The sequence below is a fragment of the Cariama cristata genome, unplaced genomic scaffold, assembly GCF_000690535.1.
Source record: "Cariama cristata isolate BGI_N322 unplaced genomic scaffold, ASM69053v1 scaffold15306, whole genome shotgun sequence".
Taxonomy (NCBI): domain Eukaryota; kingdom Metazoa; phylum Chordata; class Aves; order Cariamiformes; family Cariamidae; genus Cariama; species Cariama cristata.
In genome coordinates this window covers 1-16636 of record NW_009623910.1, presented here as the reverse complement: position 1 = coordinate 16636, position 16636 = coordinate 1, and the positions used below count along the sequence as shown (strand labels likewise).

Sequence of the window (16636 nt, the reverse complement as noted above, 5' to 3'; positions counted from 1 at the left end):
GCACGCCTTCAGCACGGTAGAACCACTGCTGCGTAAGGAAATAGATTATAGTGGCCTAGATGAAGGCCTAATACTAAAGATGAAACAGAAAGGTTCAAGATACACATGAAAGAGCTTTTTTTGGAAGCAGAAGTACGCGATATGCTCCCTCTGTCCCGCTTGACCCAGGACAAGAACCCCAGCTGTGCGTTATAAATGCCTGGAGTTAGGCCTTCATAAAGGACTCCTTAAAATAATGGGACAAAGTGATCCCACATATCCCAGTAGAGCTGTTCAACCTGTAGAACAGTATCAAAGCTGCCTGTGTTTTGTTGTGTATATGTTTCGTTTTTACACTTCAGGCAATTTACATTACACTAAAGATAAATTTAGTGGTGGGATAAACACCTTCTGGAGTAAGCATGGCTGCCAAGGAGCAGCTTGCACCGAGCTGGTGTTTGGTGAGCCTGCTCCGGGTCTCGTTTAGCCTAGGCAAAGTCCAGGGAAAGAAAGGACATGGGAGAGATTTTGCCTCGAGGTACCTCGTGCCTCCAAGAGGCGGGCTAGCCCCACTCCTGCTGTAAAGGGCAGCCGGCCGAGGGAAGGCCGCAGGATGCTGGGCCGTCCGCGCCTGCTCTTGATGGCTTCTGTGTAGAGGCTGCACGGCATCTCGGGGGGCAAAGGATACGCTGCATCGGGCAGACTCAGCGGAGCGCTGCGCGGTTCGCACGCCCGTTTCTTTCGGTGTGATCCTCGGCTCAAAGCCGGGCAGCACGGCTCCGTAGTGCTACCCACAGCGTGTGACTGGACAGCGGTCACGCAGAGCTGTCTGCCATTTGCCCCCTCTCGCCCTCAAAGTGCTGCAGACTGCGCTGGTGCACGGTCAGTGCGCTCCAAAGGAGGGTCAGGTCTCAAAGCCTCTTCAGGAACCGGTAAATCCCACAGCCCCGCGATCAACTTCATGTCAGTGTCTCTTGTCAGGGGTGTCTGTTGAGAGAAATAGCCCTTAAATTTGGAAGGGATGAGGAAACTGGCAAGAAGACTCGCTGTCATTTGTGCCATGATAACCCAGAAACCTCCTGGACTGTTTGTGGCCGGCCACGTGGCTCTTCCAGCAGACTCCAGGGTGGCTGAAGTCCCCCATGAGGACCAGGGCCTCTGAACGTGAGGCTTCTTCCAGTTGTCTGAAGAAGGTCCCATCTACTTCCTTCTCCTGATCAGGGGGGCTCCAGCAGACACCTACTACAACACTAGCCATGTTGACCTGCCCACTAGTCATGACCTGTAAGCTCTCAGCTGGCTCCTCACCCATCCCAAAACAGAGCTCATGCACTCCTAATGGCTTTAAACTGGCAGAGGGAAGGTTTAGATGAGATATCAGGAAGAAATTCTTCCCGGTGAGGGTGGTGAGGCGCTGGCAGAGGTTGCCCAGAGAAGCTGTGGCTGCCCCATCCCTGGGAGTGTTCAAGGCCAGGTTGGATGGGGCTGTGAGCAACCTGGTCTGGTGGGAGGTGTCCCTGCCCAGGGCAGGGGGTTGGAACTGGGTGGGCTTGAAGGTCCCTCCCAACCCAAACCATTGCATGATTCTAGACATGTACGTGATACACATGAACTTTTCAGTGGTGCCAGAAGAAAGTACTTTGTGGAAATTGTCTGTTCCTCAGGTGAAAGAATGAAAATGGCAGTGGCTGCAGGTGTACAAGAAGACCTGATGAACATAGAAGGGAAGGAAAAGGAAGTTGGAAAGAGTCTGAGGAACGTGATGACATTATAACACTTCTCGCCCAGTTCGCAGTTATTTGGTAACACAGGAATCCATTTCTACATCATATATTATTACAGAGGAGACTATTAGAAGGCATACAGGGCCATGATATCAGCTAGAAAGTCACCGACAGCATCGCACATGCAAGAAATGGACAAAAGTATTAACTCAGCCTGATAGCTCTCTGTGTCTTTTCCAGGGCCCTGTCCAGTCCAGCTCTCCGGGTCATTTTCTGCATTAAGGCTGTCTAGAGAGGCTCTGCGTTACTGCTGCCAGTTGACCTGAATTTAATCTTTCAATTGAAATAAATTGTTATTTTAAAAACTTCTGCCCACATTTTTCTATTTATTTCCATAGAAATAAATTACTTTTCTTAATATCACCATTAAAAGTCATTTAACACGTTACTCTTCCCAGAGATAAAGCGAGCCTGATGCCAGCACCCTGGAGCAGGGGATGACCAACAGAAAATGTCTACTGGAGATCAACCAAGGATGGCTTAGAGGACATTTCCTCTAGCGTGAGGATACAATTGCTGTTCATCTTGAACACGTCTTGATTTTTAGCTTTCTTTCATGCCATTGAATTATGTTCATGTAAGCTACATCCTATTAAATACCTGACTAGAAGACAGTCAGATAGAGAAATAGATGCTTATTTCAGAAAAAAGAAAATAAGCTAGATGGGAAGTAAAATTTCTAAGTACAAAGCAGATCCTTCTCGCACAAAAGTACTGAGAAAATTACCAGATCAATAAGCATCACGAAGAAGCAGAGACTTCCTTTAAAGAGACGAATTTGGAAGCATGGAGTAAAAAAGACCGCGAGGCATGTAATACAAGGAAAGATGTGCTGGCAGCTCAGTAAGTGAACCTGACGCCCCCGGCGCTCTGCGAGAGGCCAGGTTTGCAGGGAGAGACAGCATCAGCATGGAGCGGCCCTGCAAAGCTGACCTCAGGTGCCACGGGCAACCTTCATACAATCATAGTCGTTTAGGTTGGAAAAGACCCTCAGGATCATCAAGTCCAGCCGTTACCCTGGCACTGCCAAGCCCACCACTAAACCATGTCCCTAAGCACCACGTCCTCACGTCTTTTAAATACCTCCAGGGACGGTGCCTCCACCACTTTGGTCTCACATTTCCCAGCTTCGCCGTACCCAACGTCCCACCTGCAGAGACGTTTTGTTTCCACGGGGTCCTGGGAGCGCTCAGCTGGGCTGTCCCTTGCGCTGTGCCCCAGCTCCACCAGTGGTGGCCTGGCTCTGTTTGAAGAGGTTCGTTACCCCCACCTAAGAGCACCCTACTCCCTTCACTGTAGGTAACTTTAAGGCTTCAAGTCTTTTATACGCAGTAAATCTCAAGGCATTACTTATTTTATGTAGTCTTTTATAAGATCTCCCCTGTATTTTACCCTTCGCAATACGATGAATAAACAGGGTGCAAAAAACTCCGGCCACCCAGAGTTTCAGGGAATTGGATGCAGCCTCCCTTGGACTGCTACAACAGACAGAAGCTCCACACCTGCTTGACTTAAGTCCGCAACCTTAGGAGCGAGCATCTCTGTCCACGCCGGAGGGGGATTATTGTCACCTTGGCCAGACAGACACCAGCCTGTGCTGCCGAAGCCACCTCGGCCCTGCTGGGAGCTGGCACCCCAACGCTGCCGCAGCTCCGGCCGCTCTGCCGGCAAGGGCGGCTTCATTTTGAACTGGCGGCACTCAAGCTGCCTGCTCAGGAAACTCAACCGCTCCGACCAGGTGCAGAGACGTACCTCCCTTCCCCTGCTCCCGTCACGCCGACGCTGGGTACAGTGAAGACGCAGCGCCACGGGCGAGGGGCACAGACAGCCCCTCCTCATCGCTGGGTACCGCAAGGACCTGGCTACAGCCCCCACTGCTGCCGTGGGCTCGCTGCTCCGATAACCCGTGCTTGCGGGAGGAAAGCCACCATAAAAATACCCACCTGTATTATCTTCATGCCTTTTGTTGCATGCAAACGCTGGGCAGTTGAGGCATGAGCTGAACAGACTACGGATCCCAAAAGCTTCTTGTAGCCAAGGCAGGTTCTGGCTCTTCCAGATGAAAGGGGACTATGAAAAATAAAACTCCGATTGCCCCACCTGGCCATTGACTCAGCCGCAACTAGAGAGCACGCAGCCAAATTCTCAGGTGTTCAGTATCTGAGTCTAAACTGAAACCAGGCACTGAACTTGTATTGGGTTTCTAGGCAAGAGACGAGGAAGTAAAAAGCCTGAGAGCTGGACCAACTGGGCCCAGTACCTGGTGCTGGCTCCTCTGACCCCGCCACCAAGCTCACAGACTAAACACCAGTCTCTGCCTCCACTCCCAGGCCCCACGTAGGACACGAGTGGACACGCACACCCTGCTGCCGTTTACTTCAGCGGAACAGAAGCCTCCAGGACTCTCCCGAGAGCATCCCAACACACTTCTGCCGGTGCCAGCCTGCCCTCCCACCGGTTCTGTACCTGAACTCAGGCCTCAAAGCCGCTGAAGATAATCCCGCTCCTGCCCGGTACGTCCCCTGAGCTGCTCCCAGCCGACCTAGGACGGCCTCTGACGCTCCGCTGTGGCACCGGTTTCCCATGAGCTGCTGGCCTCCCTGTCACAGGAATGGGACGGGGGGGTCTTGATCCAGGCCAGGCCACCTTCTCACACACCTGGGAACAGCCTGAACTCAGCACCACAAAGCGCTTTCTCCGGGCAGGCAGCTTTCTGTTGCAGGCCAGGTAAACAAAATACATGGTAACACACTTCCCAGTATACGTATTTATAGCAGTAAGAGCTAACTTCACATTAACCGACAGGCAGAAATTGCACAGATGACCCAACACATGTTTTAAATCACAAGCCTGAGAAGTGCAGAATCAGCCCGACAGGTAAATCCCTCATGCAACAGCTGATGCTGGAAACTGCGCAAGAACAGTGAGCGTGTGGCCCTATCCACACGTATCGGTTACAGCTTCCACATGAGACACATCAAGACAACAAGCATAGGAGAGCCCAAATTTATCTGTGAGGTTTCTTGCACAGAGTATGGTGTAAAGATTGCACAGCCTGACTTGAGAAGTGTTCCTCCGACACAGAACGCCGGCTGGGAAGTACCTGGTTCCCGCTGCCTTCAGCACAAGCTGTAGTTAGCCAGGAGCAGATCAGAGACGTCCGTGAAGTCGAGCTCAGCAAGGGTGACGAACACAGTCCCGCAGCAGTTGAAGTGTTACTTTGAAAAGGGAGAAAAATGTGCTGCCAGAACAAGCTGGGAATGTCACTTGGGGGAAAACTTGTAACGGGGAGCTGAAAGTCAACTGAATTAAATGAAAAGATTCATGAGAAAATGTAGATTATGCTGACATGTCAAGAGGAGGAATGAACACAGTGGATTATTGGATCATCTGAACCTTAGTGAGAGAGAATTGTGAAGATTTACAAGGGCAGGAGCAGGAGGGGAGGAGAAAAAAGAACAGAACAAACCTGTGGCATTCCAGAATTTGAACACTAGACTTGGGTATTTCTTTGTGTGGGAAAGGACTAAGTAAAACTCAGCTACAGACACTGCTATCTCCAAGCTCCAATAACCTGTTAAGAACTGAAATTTTCAAACCCACATTTTGGATAGTACAGGAAATGTTGATCTTCATTCTAGGTAACAAATGGGATTCAAACACTTTTGCATTCAATCCGTTTTCCAGACATCTGCACCTTTAGTACATTTGTTTGCACAAGCTCTTTAAAGCCAAACCTATCCTGTGCCACTTCGAAATGTGGAGTGTTCACACTTACTCAAGAATTGACTGATACCCCAACAAGGAAGCTACTAATAGCTAAGCGCGTGATCTCAACGTTACTCACACGCGCTCGCTTCAGCGTCTGACCTCGGGTTATTGCGGTGACAGCAGACTGCAACACAAACTGCGTCCTGCTCTTGACAACGAACGTGATGCACATGTACACTTTGATGCCTCTCTAATTTTATAGACAAACTTGAGTCGACAAAGCATCTTATTATCCTGCTAATTTACACATCACAGATTTTATTTTTCTTTTAGTGACGTGTAGTAACATTATAAAGCTGTCCAGTGAAGGAGATAGGCAAAAGCTACTGCACCTTTACATGAAATACACAAAGAGTAAGCAATTATTACTCCTCTCCTCAGCCCTTTTCGAAGCAAAAGAAAGGATAACCCCTGTTATTAGTTCACCTAATCAGACGGAATTCAGGAACAACTAAAGGAATTTAATTATTAACAAACAAGCTTCATTCTGTCAGTGCTTTACTGAAAAGTTCTCCTCAACAAGGATCAGCTTAAGGACAATTAGCATATTTATTTTCTGAAATTCTTCATATATTTACCTCTAGTCTCCTTTTATTAAAAAAAATAAATCTCTCACAAATTTACTGATTAAAAAACCAGAAATAAATGGTTAAACTTTGATTTAAGAGACATTGCTACTGAAATACCTGTGCTGTGTGACATACTCATAATTGGTCAGAAAAAAAGAAACAAACAGCAAGTGATAAAATCTGCAAATCTTACAGAATTATTAGGGTATTAAAAGCCAAGACAAATCACAGGAGGCAGGGTGCCCAGGATGATAAAAGGGCAGAGAAAATTTGACTTGCATAATGTACAAAATAATCCAAGAGAAAAAACACCCATATGTGTACAATAGTACACCAAAAAAAAAAAGCATGCAATAATCCATTCTAAATTAGCAACTAACACTCAGGAAAGTGATTGTGAAATATTTTTGCATAACTTGTTACGATATCGGCTCGGCATTGAGCAGCAAACAAAAGTAAACCCAGAGTATTAGGGATTATTTGGAAGATCACAGAGGGGGAAAAAAGTTGTTACATCAGCATATAAAGGCTAGCGCATCCACACCTTGAATTCCGCGTGAGCACCAGCCCTCCCATTTCAAAAGAGCAACAAGCATAGTTGCATAAAAACAGCTTCTGTGTAAAAAGAGAATAATTAGGACTCCTCATTTATTAAAAAAAAACAACGAAGAGAATGGGCTAAGCCACTAGCAGAGCGAATGGAGAGGTGTTACTTATGGTGACTGCTTCTTACGTTACAAGAACTAGGGATCGCAAGGTACTAACCAGCAAGTACAAAACAGGTACTTCTCACAAAAGACACACTGCGCAACTCTGCGGCAGCCAACTGCAGAGCTCAAAAACACAGGTGGGTTGGAGAAGCGATAGGAAATGCAGGGAGAATAAATTAACAAAGCTCTTAAACACAGATGTGACTGTAGGAGGATGAAAGCCCCAAGTCACTGACAAGATAAATGGTATTTGGGGCTGTGTGTAGAACTGAAGGAATGTCACAGGAACGCAGGTGACGGAAGCCAACACCAAACTGAACCACCGAGATTCAATGGGTCTGATCAACACAATTTGCTGGGAAAGTTGAGGAACAAATGACGTGTCCCTCCAATGGAAGGTAAATAGTTGATAATTCCCATGCAGCAGGACAGGAATACAGCATGGGAGACTCTGTTTCCGATCCAATAGCCTATGATTTCCACAGAAAGCCCTCCCTGTACTTTTGGATATTCCCCCCTAGCAGCTCAGTTACAAGCACCCTGTCACACAGGACCTTGTCTTGAACCACACACAAAATTGTCCTCTTATGGTTGCACAGCAACACCCCATCTGAACAAAAGGCGGCACGGGGAATCTCCCTTTACCTCTAGTGCATTACTGTAGCAGTTGAGCAGGATTCCAAGTAATAAGTTAAGAAATACAGCACAAAGAAAAAATCCCCTATAGTAAGGATTTAAGTTAAAATTGACCTTGAAAGAACCAACCGGCAAGGCAATGGTGAGCCAAAGGCAGGCGTCTACCAGTGTGGCACTTGAGTCAGGCGGCTTTCAAATCTAAAGGAAAACCACAAGGAGACAAGGAAGTAGCAGAAGGCACCCATGTGTGTAGACACTGTCAACATCAGGAGCTAACAGGAAAAAAAAATAATGTAAAAAACAAGCTAGCTCTGATAATCACGTTTAAATCTCCTCACTCTTTAATACGGCTAAGGAGGCACTCAAGAAAGGTGTCAACAATGTCTGCAGTAATTAGCAGTCCAAATCACATCAGAAGAGATCTTAATCATATCCTTAAATTCATCTCAATCTCGTAAAAGAATTTCTTAGAACTACTTTTAGGAATAAAAAGTAGCACTTCTGAGGAACTTCTGACACAAGTTTTTCACTTGCAAAATGGATGTATATCAGATCCAATAGCTTAACACAGGATTTTACAGTTTCCCTTCAAGGGCGTCACGAGCAGACGTTTTAACTGAAGCACCTGGCGCACAAGTGCATTGTCAAGGCCGTTCATAGGCAGAGAACGTCCACAGGACTTCTTCACTTGAAGTATTCTTTCTACTGCTCAGAATACACACACATAAGAGCATCGCACAATTCTGCCCTTCTCTAAGGAGTGAGATGCGCACTGCTCAGAAGATGAGATTTGTCACGTTCGGCTTACTTCCAGAAGCCCCAAGAGTGCTTCGCTTTGCATTTTTAATCCACCACAACAGCTAACACACACCGTGGAAACACAAGTACACAGCTGGGGAAAAGCGGGAAAGAATAAAGTGAAAACCGAGACTGAACATCAAGAATGATAAATCTTCTTGCCAATCTCCAGGGCATGGCTCAACAGTAACTCACACAAAGCCTCAATTATTTACTTTGCAACTTTATTTCTTTATAAGTTATTGGTATAAAGTTTAATATCTAATTATACAGTAACCTGGGGACTTTAAGGGAAGCTTATTTTGTCCTTTTTTAGTGTCTTTTGCCATTTGGTCCTCAGACATGTTTTAAGAGGACTACTCTTATATGTGTACCTTAAATTTCTGTACAAAACCACCTCAAGCCTTTGTTTGTTTTTCTGAGTAGGATGCACAAATCATGCATATTGTAGACAATATAACGGTCAAGGAAGTATTTCCCTCTTTAAACTAAGGCAGTTAAAAACCCACGAATATCAACTGAGTAACTTGGAAGAGTGAAAAGGCTTCCTCAGCGCCCATGTATTCTTTGAGCAAATACCATGTGCAGTAAGACACGCCCTCTTGCAATTATCATCGGTTTGACTGCTGTCTGCATTGAAAAGACAGAGATTGTCAAAGACAGCATTTAATTATGTACATTTTATAATGTCACTAACCCATCCGCTTTTGAATATGAACTCATCAGCGTTAAGCATTGTGTAAAACCACATGCAAAAATTGCCATAAAATTTTTTAAATAGAACCAAATTGGCAAGTTTTTGGAAAGGATATTTCAATGTTAAAAAAAATATAGTCTATTAAAATGAGCACTTCAAGTAACTTAAATATCTTTAGCAAACATGTCCAGCAAGAAACTCTCTGTAAAAGAAATTGTTCTTAGAACAAAAAGCTAATGAATGGCTATTTAGACACTAATTTTTCAACACAGTGGTGGGTCTGTGTGAAACAATTCGTAATCTAAATAAAGTGAGTCCATTACACCCTTAAAAAAACATACATTAAGCAAGACTGATTAACTATAGCATTTCTGTATTTACAAAAGTGCTTAGCATAACAAAATTACCTAAAAAAATATAAACTTTACCAATATCATTTGGTTCTATGTGTACTCCTAGATCTGCACTTGCAGAAAAATAGTATTTACATTGGTAGATTTAGACAAGTTTCCTATTGTTTTTAAAGAAATTTAACAAAACTCCCCACACAAATGGACCCCTATGTAAGTCAATTCATTCCATCTGACTCGTCATAAATAGAGCAGAGGCACATCCTTGAGGACTGAGGAGTATAAATAATTCTAGCCATCGTCTGTGGCATTAGACCCCAATACAGGCTGCCGACAAATTGGGCAGGTGGAGTTTTCAGAAAGCCAGCGATCAATACAATGAATATGAAACTCATGCATACAGGGTAACTGCCTTAGCTTATTCCCTGTTACATATTCATTAATGCAAACGCTACACGTTTTACTTATTTCGTTTTCGGTGTGAATATCCCCATAGTTCCGGGTAGAAAGATTGTCAATCTGCTCTTTGGTTAAGCCTCTTAAACGGTCGTCATCATCATCTTCGTTCAGCAAGAAGAAGTGGGCAAGTCGAAGTATAGGCAGCGTTCCGTTTTCCACTAGGTTGTTAGCATCTTGAGACTGCCTGTTATCTTGGTTTTCACTGCTGCGACCATAGCGTTGAGTGGCATCCCTCTGTCCATTTGTTGCCCTGCTGCCCTCTACTGCACGCCCATTTCTAGATGAAACCTCGCTTGGATCACTGCTGCTGTTTGCTGAACTGGAGTTATTCTGCTCTGCCCGTACATCCGGTAAGTGATGACCACCTCCTCTTTGCACTTCGGAGTTAGACTCAGTTTCCATTAAAGAACTCAGCTCTCCAAAGCCTGTCATTATTTGTCTAAGGATTGATCGAAGCGCCACCGATGAAGGTTCACCAAGCCCGGTTTCTGAAATCCGACGAAGAGGTATCCGTATAGTGCTAACATAGGTTCGAATACCCGCACGTTCTGATCGTGATATCGTACGCCGAAATCCCCCACTGTCACTTTCAAAGGTAACTGTGTTTTCTGCCATTCCTACTCTAGAACGAGTTCTACTGGCAATACTGTCCCGATCTCTGTTTTCTCCAGGACGAATTCGTCTCACCTGAAGATCTAACGTAATTGTTGGATGCCTTCTAACAGCAGCTACTGGCCTACTAGATTCCTCCTCTTCCAGAGTTATTCCCAAGGATGGGGCTACACTGGAAAGTTGAGGAGTCTGAGTGCTACCTCTCGCTTGTTCTTCGGCAGGCTGTGCAGAAGGCTGAGCTGTTTGTCTTCTACTTCTGTTGACCTGCTGTGCAGTTCTATCCTGCCTCTGCCCACGTTCCTCGGAACGAGCAGTATCACCTTGCCTTCGCAGCGGAGAGCGGCTTCGACTACTTAAAGTAGACCTCAGCCGCAAAATTTCTAGCCTTTGGTTTGTACTCCTCCGAACATTAGTTCTAGTTCTACCTCTTGTGGCTCCTGTAGAAGTACCTCTTTCTGGCATTTCTCCGTGTTCACCAGGAGCTGCAGAATTGTTACGTGTAGTATTTGTTTGGGAAAGGCCTGTCAACGCCCTCGTTCTACTCCTGAGCCTCCCTGAGACCGGATGAGAAGCTGCTCCAGAGCTTTGTGCCATGGAACTTCTTACAGACCTGGTCCTTGCAGTGCTTGAAGCCTCACTGTTTGCCTCTCTTGCAGTCCTGCTCCTCGTTCGTGGGGTTACTGGACTGACTGCTCTTTGATGTCTTCTTTCTAAATACATTCTGCTACTATCTATACCCACATACTCCTCACCAGCAGTTTCAAAACTGTTATGCTCGTGATTTATGTTGATTTCAAGACTAAATCGAAACTCTCCACTGTTTGGATTTGTTCGACTCACAGCTCTCCAGGTTTGGTTCCCACTCTGTCCACTGCGAGTGGCGTTTCCTGTGCGACGAAACGTGTTCAGCCATTCAAGCAAAGAGTCACCATTTGAGTTTTCTCCAAGAACATCAGAATCTGAGAGAAACAAAGAATTGCAAACATTCATATAACTGCACGCTCAGCATACTGTGATGCACTCCAAATTCTCTATGTTGGCTGGGCCCCGACTTCAGAAACGATACAGTAGCAGGACACCTACCTACCTTGCTATGCTAACATAATTTTGCTGAAAATACGCTGTATGTAAACATGTCAGCAAAACTCATCAGTTCAACCTAGAATTTTTGTCTCACCAGCAGATACATAGAGAAATTAATATGTCCAGATGGCCTCTTCTGAGAGTGTTCAGATTTAGGCGGTCCAAAGTTAGCTGCATTTGTCTAGTATCTGTCCCTCGCTTAAGTTACCAATTGGAGGGTATCCTAGTCAACTAATTCTGATAAAGGAAAAGTATGACAGATTTTGTCTTCTTTCAGAAAAGACTTTTAAAAATTTGTTTTCTATAAGCAGGAATAAATGATGGAATAAATAATGCAGGTTTTGACAGATTTGCTCCTTTTGTGCAAGTATACTCTTTTTCCTCCTACAATATCCACAGCTCCGTTTCCAAATCTCCTCTAACTACAAGCTCAAGAACCGACACAATTGTTGCGGTTAGAGCTAGGTATAAAGCAAGCCAACGGTCATGATCACAGCGAAGGTTTTCCCCTGAAGGGATCAAATTAAGCTCTCCCTCTTCCATCATCTCCCTGCTTTCATGAAACCTGCAAGAACTTTGGTACCTTTGTTTCCAAGTTGCCTATTCCTCTCCTAATTCCAACTAGAATTGGCCAAATGATTAGGGTAATATTGCTGGGCAAGTGAAGACAGACAGTGCACGTAACACAAACCTTGCTCCATTAAAACAAATGGAAATGAAACAACAAAAACAACAAAACAGTGGAGAGATGAACTGTTTCCCAATTAACTTCTTTTCTGTTTCAACTTCTAAAATACATTAAAAAAATCTTTTAAGAATTAGAAGAACGAAAATTATTTTTGTGCTATTAAGTTTACTAGCAAAGGGAAAGCAGGAAAAGAGGAGAAAGTAATTTGTGGTTGACGTCAATCAGTTTTAATTAAGTATTTCAAGTTTGTTTTCATATCATTAGGAAATCTCTCTTAAAACAATCCACAAAGGCACAATGAGAAAACAAGACTTGAAATGACTGGTACTGAAATCCATCAGCATTTCTCTTAAATATCTGTACAGAACAGTATTTATGCATCACTTGCTACGTGTATACATATATATGAATGAAGAATGTTTACCTCCAACAGTTCTACCTTCACCTTCTCTGTTATCCAGATCAGTCTGCGATGCCAGACGCTCCTTAGCCCCCTCCAAGCGTTGCTGCAACTCTTCTGCTGTTATTTCCCCTGAAACAATTTACATTTTGATAACGCTGTTAGGTAAGACATTATTATTGTCTCAACACAGCCAAACAGAAATAACAATATTTTTTATCTCAAATGAAAAATCTTCAGAAATAAGGTAAAATTAATGAAACAAAAAAGAAAACAGCAGGAGTGTGAGATTGTAACACAGGCACACAGATAACAGAGGAAGTAGGTACTGGGGTGGAAGAAAAAGATGTCCCGAATGTGTCAAGAGCATGCCGACTTCCAGTAACAACTCAGACGCCCCCACAATTGCCACATACCAACAGATCTACTTTAGTGTACCAGATGTTAATTATTTGGGCTTGGATATTACCTATATACGGAGATGTCATATTTCAGAGTTACACTTTATTCCAGCTTTATTATCTAAGTTGTTAGTTTTTACTGAGTATCACTATTATTTAATTACATATATATAAAATAAATTATTTAATTTTGAATGGAAATGGAGGGGTTTTTTGCCTTTCTACAAAGCCACAGAAATCAGGCTACTTGAGCCATACAACCACACGCGGTGCTTGACAGCAGTAGTGTTACTTCACATTACATCTTTTCTACTGCAGGTATTCACATCTTACCAGGAGTGCCAAGCAGGTTGCGGTCTCTCATTAACCTGTAGTCTTCTTCATTGAGCTCGTTAATGAACTGGTAATAGGCCTCCTCCCTGCTGAGGCGCTCCAGTTGCCGTTGTCTCTCATCTTCACCACGACCAGGCTCTCGTGAAGACGCCTGCTCATTGCCATTTCCTGCGCGGTGCCGAGAGCGATCCATAATGTTAATGCCAGGCTGTCCTGAATAAAACCAGAAGGTTAGACTGCACAGTAGAGTATTTACCTAATTTACAGTAAAAAGCTCCCAACATTTTCAATGAAATTGGTCTATTAACAGCTAAAGATCATTAAGGTGACCCAAGCTCTGTGTTATTTGCCAAGTCAACAGTGTAGTTTATTATGCAAGTATTTTGCCAGTAGCTTGCAGAAAAATGGCTACAAGTCCCTGTTGCTCACTGGAAGGATATACTAGTTGGTACAGCAACATTAAAATAAAAAAGCAACATCAGACTATTTTATTTTTTTTTTTAGCTAAATAAGGATATTCTAGAAAGTTAAAGGAATAACATAAAATCTATTTCCCTTCTCCCAAGTAAAATACAACAGCAGTGTGGAGTATTTTAAAAGTTAAAATGTGACTGAAAACATTCTCTAATTATTGGACTGTAATTACCCAGTGTAGACTTCTGACAACTCTAACTACTGCTTTACAGAAGACTACCTTCCACTTGAAATATTTACTGATAAGCAGGCAAGACTACATTAGTACCTCTGTCGGTACTACCCATCACACAGCACAAAGCCTACAGCGTCATTTTTGGTGGAACTGACTCTTTTGACATTCTTACATTACTTGTACATTTTCCTCACACTCTCTAATACAAGGATTAGTTAGCAAAGGGATACCCATCTCCAGCAAACGGGTGTAAAAGAGAAAGGGCTGTACTTTACCCACAGTTCTTCATCACTTTCCAAATACTGAACCAGTGGGACCACACTATTAGAAGGCACGAATAACTTTCCAGTGTCAGAAAGAAGGATCATTTCCCTTGATTTCTGTGCTGTTACCACCTCTCTCTGGTTAGGACTCAATCCTGGGCCAAGCAGCTCTCAGACCACTCCTCAACTTTTCTATTTTCTAAAGAAAACCTGTTCTTCAACATTCAATTTGAAAGAAGAGAAAGTGTCATCCTTTCAATGGGGCTTCCTGTTTAACAAAAGCCATCTGTAATACCTGCAGAGGCAGACACCTGACAAAAGAGATCCCTTCCCTTAAGAGGAGATCACCTGGCCAAAAAACCCCAACCATATGGCACCATTCTGCTTGTGTGTAAAGAGGAAATTATTGGGTAAATACTTCTCTTTTTTTTTTTTTGGTCGATTCACAAACATATCAGTGTCACTTCAAGCATAAGCTATGGGGAAAACACAGAACAGCATTCTCAGCACACTCCCAATCAGTAATTAGTCTTCACAGGAAAGGTGATGAGACAACAAACAGACCAAACCAACTAACTATTAGACATACATTCAATAAAGAGCAAATCTTTATTAATGCTGCCAACAGATATGAAGAATCAGAAAATGTATTTGCCAACAGCAGAAGCTGGCATACATTTAATATACCTTTCTTATGTTCTTTGTGGGATCCATTCTGATGCATCCTTGGTCTCCTCATTTTCTACCCTATATGCTACTTCTCCCCTGCTATAGGTAACTGTACTTCTAAACACCTCTTCCCAATCAATCTTGCCACTTATCTGCCTCCTGTGCCCGATACTGCTTTTTTATGTACTTAATACTTCCCTCCCAGCTCTTTAACTGACTCCGATTTCATTTATTTTAAGATAAGTATCTCCCCTTCAAGATGTTTTCTATTCCCATAATATTGGGGGGGGTGGGTGGGTGTTAAATTTACTGTCACCCTCTTGGCTCAGCTTCACAAGCTGTAGGTAACTGCTGGCTTCATTTCCCACAGGGGCTACGTTCAACTCAGGTCACTTCTCATATCACATTTCTAAACACAAATTTCTCAGCCAGCTCTTGTCTTACTACCCCGGATATCTCCAAACAGACAAAATTTCCACCCACACTCCCAACAGCAGGTAGTTACCACTATTACTACCCTGATGACACCCCTCACTTGACTGTTATCGTGAAAACGCCCAATCGATACTGCACTGAAAATTACAGTGCCTCTGTTCTAGATGACACAGGTGAAGCAGGGAGGGGAAAGAGAAGAGAGAAAATTAATTTAGTTTCACTTAAGGTTGCTATTTAGATGAAAGCCTGAAAACAACTAACGTGTTACTGTTTGCCCAACAATGACCATAGTAAGCTAACTGACTTCCTGGATGTATCGCTATATTGCTGCACAGAAAAAAAATGGCATAAATTCTTAAGACGAAAAGCCCATCACATGTAGTCCCCCTCAATCTAAATTTAAACTGCTGTTTCAAAAGAGAGGTTCTTTAGTTTTAATTTCTCATCCACAGAAAATCTGGAAATATCTTCTTCAGATTTTGTGGGTGGTAGAAAAAAAAAATTACTGTTTTGTTAACAATTGTATGGTAGGACGATTAGTCACACTCTTTAAATGACTCACTTAGAAACAGTAAGAAGTGTCAAGTGTTCGGTTATCCCATCTGTTTAACACAACTGCACGAATGACAACTACTATCCATATTTACCAAATTCCTTTGGCACTTTAGATGTTTCAGAGTAGTGAAAGTTGAAGGGTATTACCTGCATCAAAATGAAGTACTTCGGCACATTAAATATTTCAGACTATTGAAAAGTTGAAGGGTATTAACTACGAAGATGTAAAAAAATGAAACTGAAATCCTGTTATGACTCAGGATTACTCTTCCTTTGCGCAGAAACAGGGACCATATATCAACAGTTTTATCTACATTTTCTAGAATTTTCAGCCTAAGACTAACTCCTTTAGTTCTTAATTCATAGTTACTCTGGCCCATTCTTGAAGAGCTACATTCATTTTTATCTAAGCAACACATACCTTATGCTTTTAGGTTTTGGCCTCTTTCCATGAATTACTACCCTCAATTCAATTAGGTACTCATTTTCCAAAAGACTACCACACCACCTGATTGCAAGCAAGTCGACCACGTAGTTTAGATGAGGAAGCCTCCCCGAGCAACAAGGCTATTTATCATTTCTGTCACATTGCTGCCTCCAGACAAGATGATCTCACCGAATTTGAAAAAAAAAAAACAAAAACAAAACACACCACACCACACCACGAAAAAACCAAACCAACCCCAAACCCAGAACACTCCACAGAGCCTGGGGAAGGAGGGGAGGAGGAAGGGAAGACAAAAGAAGAACCAGAAGGTAAGGAAGAAACAGGCCGCAGGACACTCCAAGCGATCC

At 43.5% G+C, this 16636-nt stretch overlaps 1 protein-coding gene across 1 annotated transcript; it reads right to left on the bottom strand.

Moving 5' to 3' along the window:
- Positions 1-8626: 8626 nt before the first annotated feature.
- On the bottom strand, positions 8627-13463 carry RNF6 (ring finger protein (C3H2C3 type) 6). Its single transcript, XM_009702964.1, has 3 exons — positions 13271-13463; positions 12576-12668; positions 8627-11324 (listed from the first exon to the last, which is right to left on the bottom strand). The coding sequence occupies exons 1-3, from the start codon at positions 13461-13463 to the stop codon at positions 9586-9588; spliced, it is 2025 nt and encodes a 674-aa protein (XP_009701266.1). The 3' UTR covers positions 8627-9585.
- Positions 13464-16636: the final 3173 nt, after the last annotated feature.

Bases quoted from the DNA above. Each gene is read 5' to 3' on its own strand.
- RNF6 (XM_009702964.1), bottom strand. From the start codon at position 13,463: ATGGATCGCTCTCGGCACCGCGCAGGAAATGGCAATGAGCAGGCGTCT. The intron at 12,669-13,270 runs GTAAGATGTGAA...AAATTGTTTCAG, and splicing joins CAACCTGCTTGGCACTCCTG to GGGAAATAACAGCAGAAGAG. The intron at 11,325-12,575 runs GTAGAACTGTTG...TGTTTCTCTCAG, and splicing joins GGATAACAGAGAAGGTGAAG to ATTCTGATGTTCTTGGAGAA.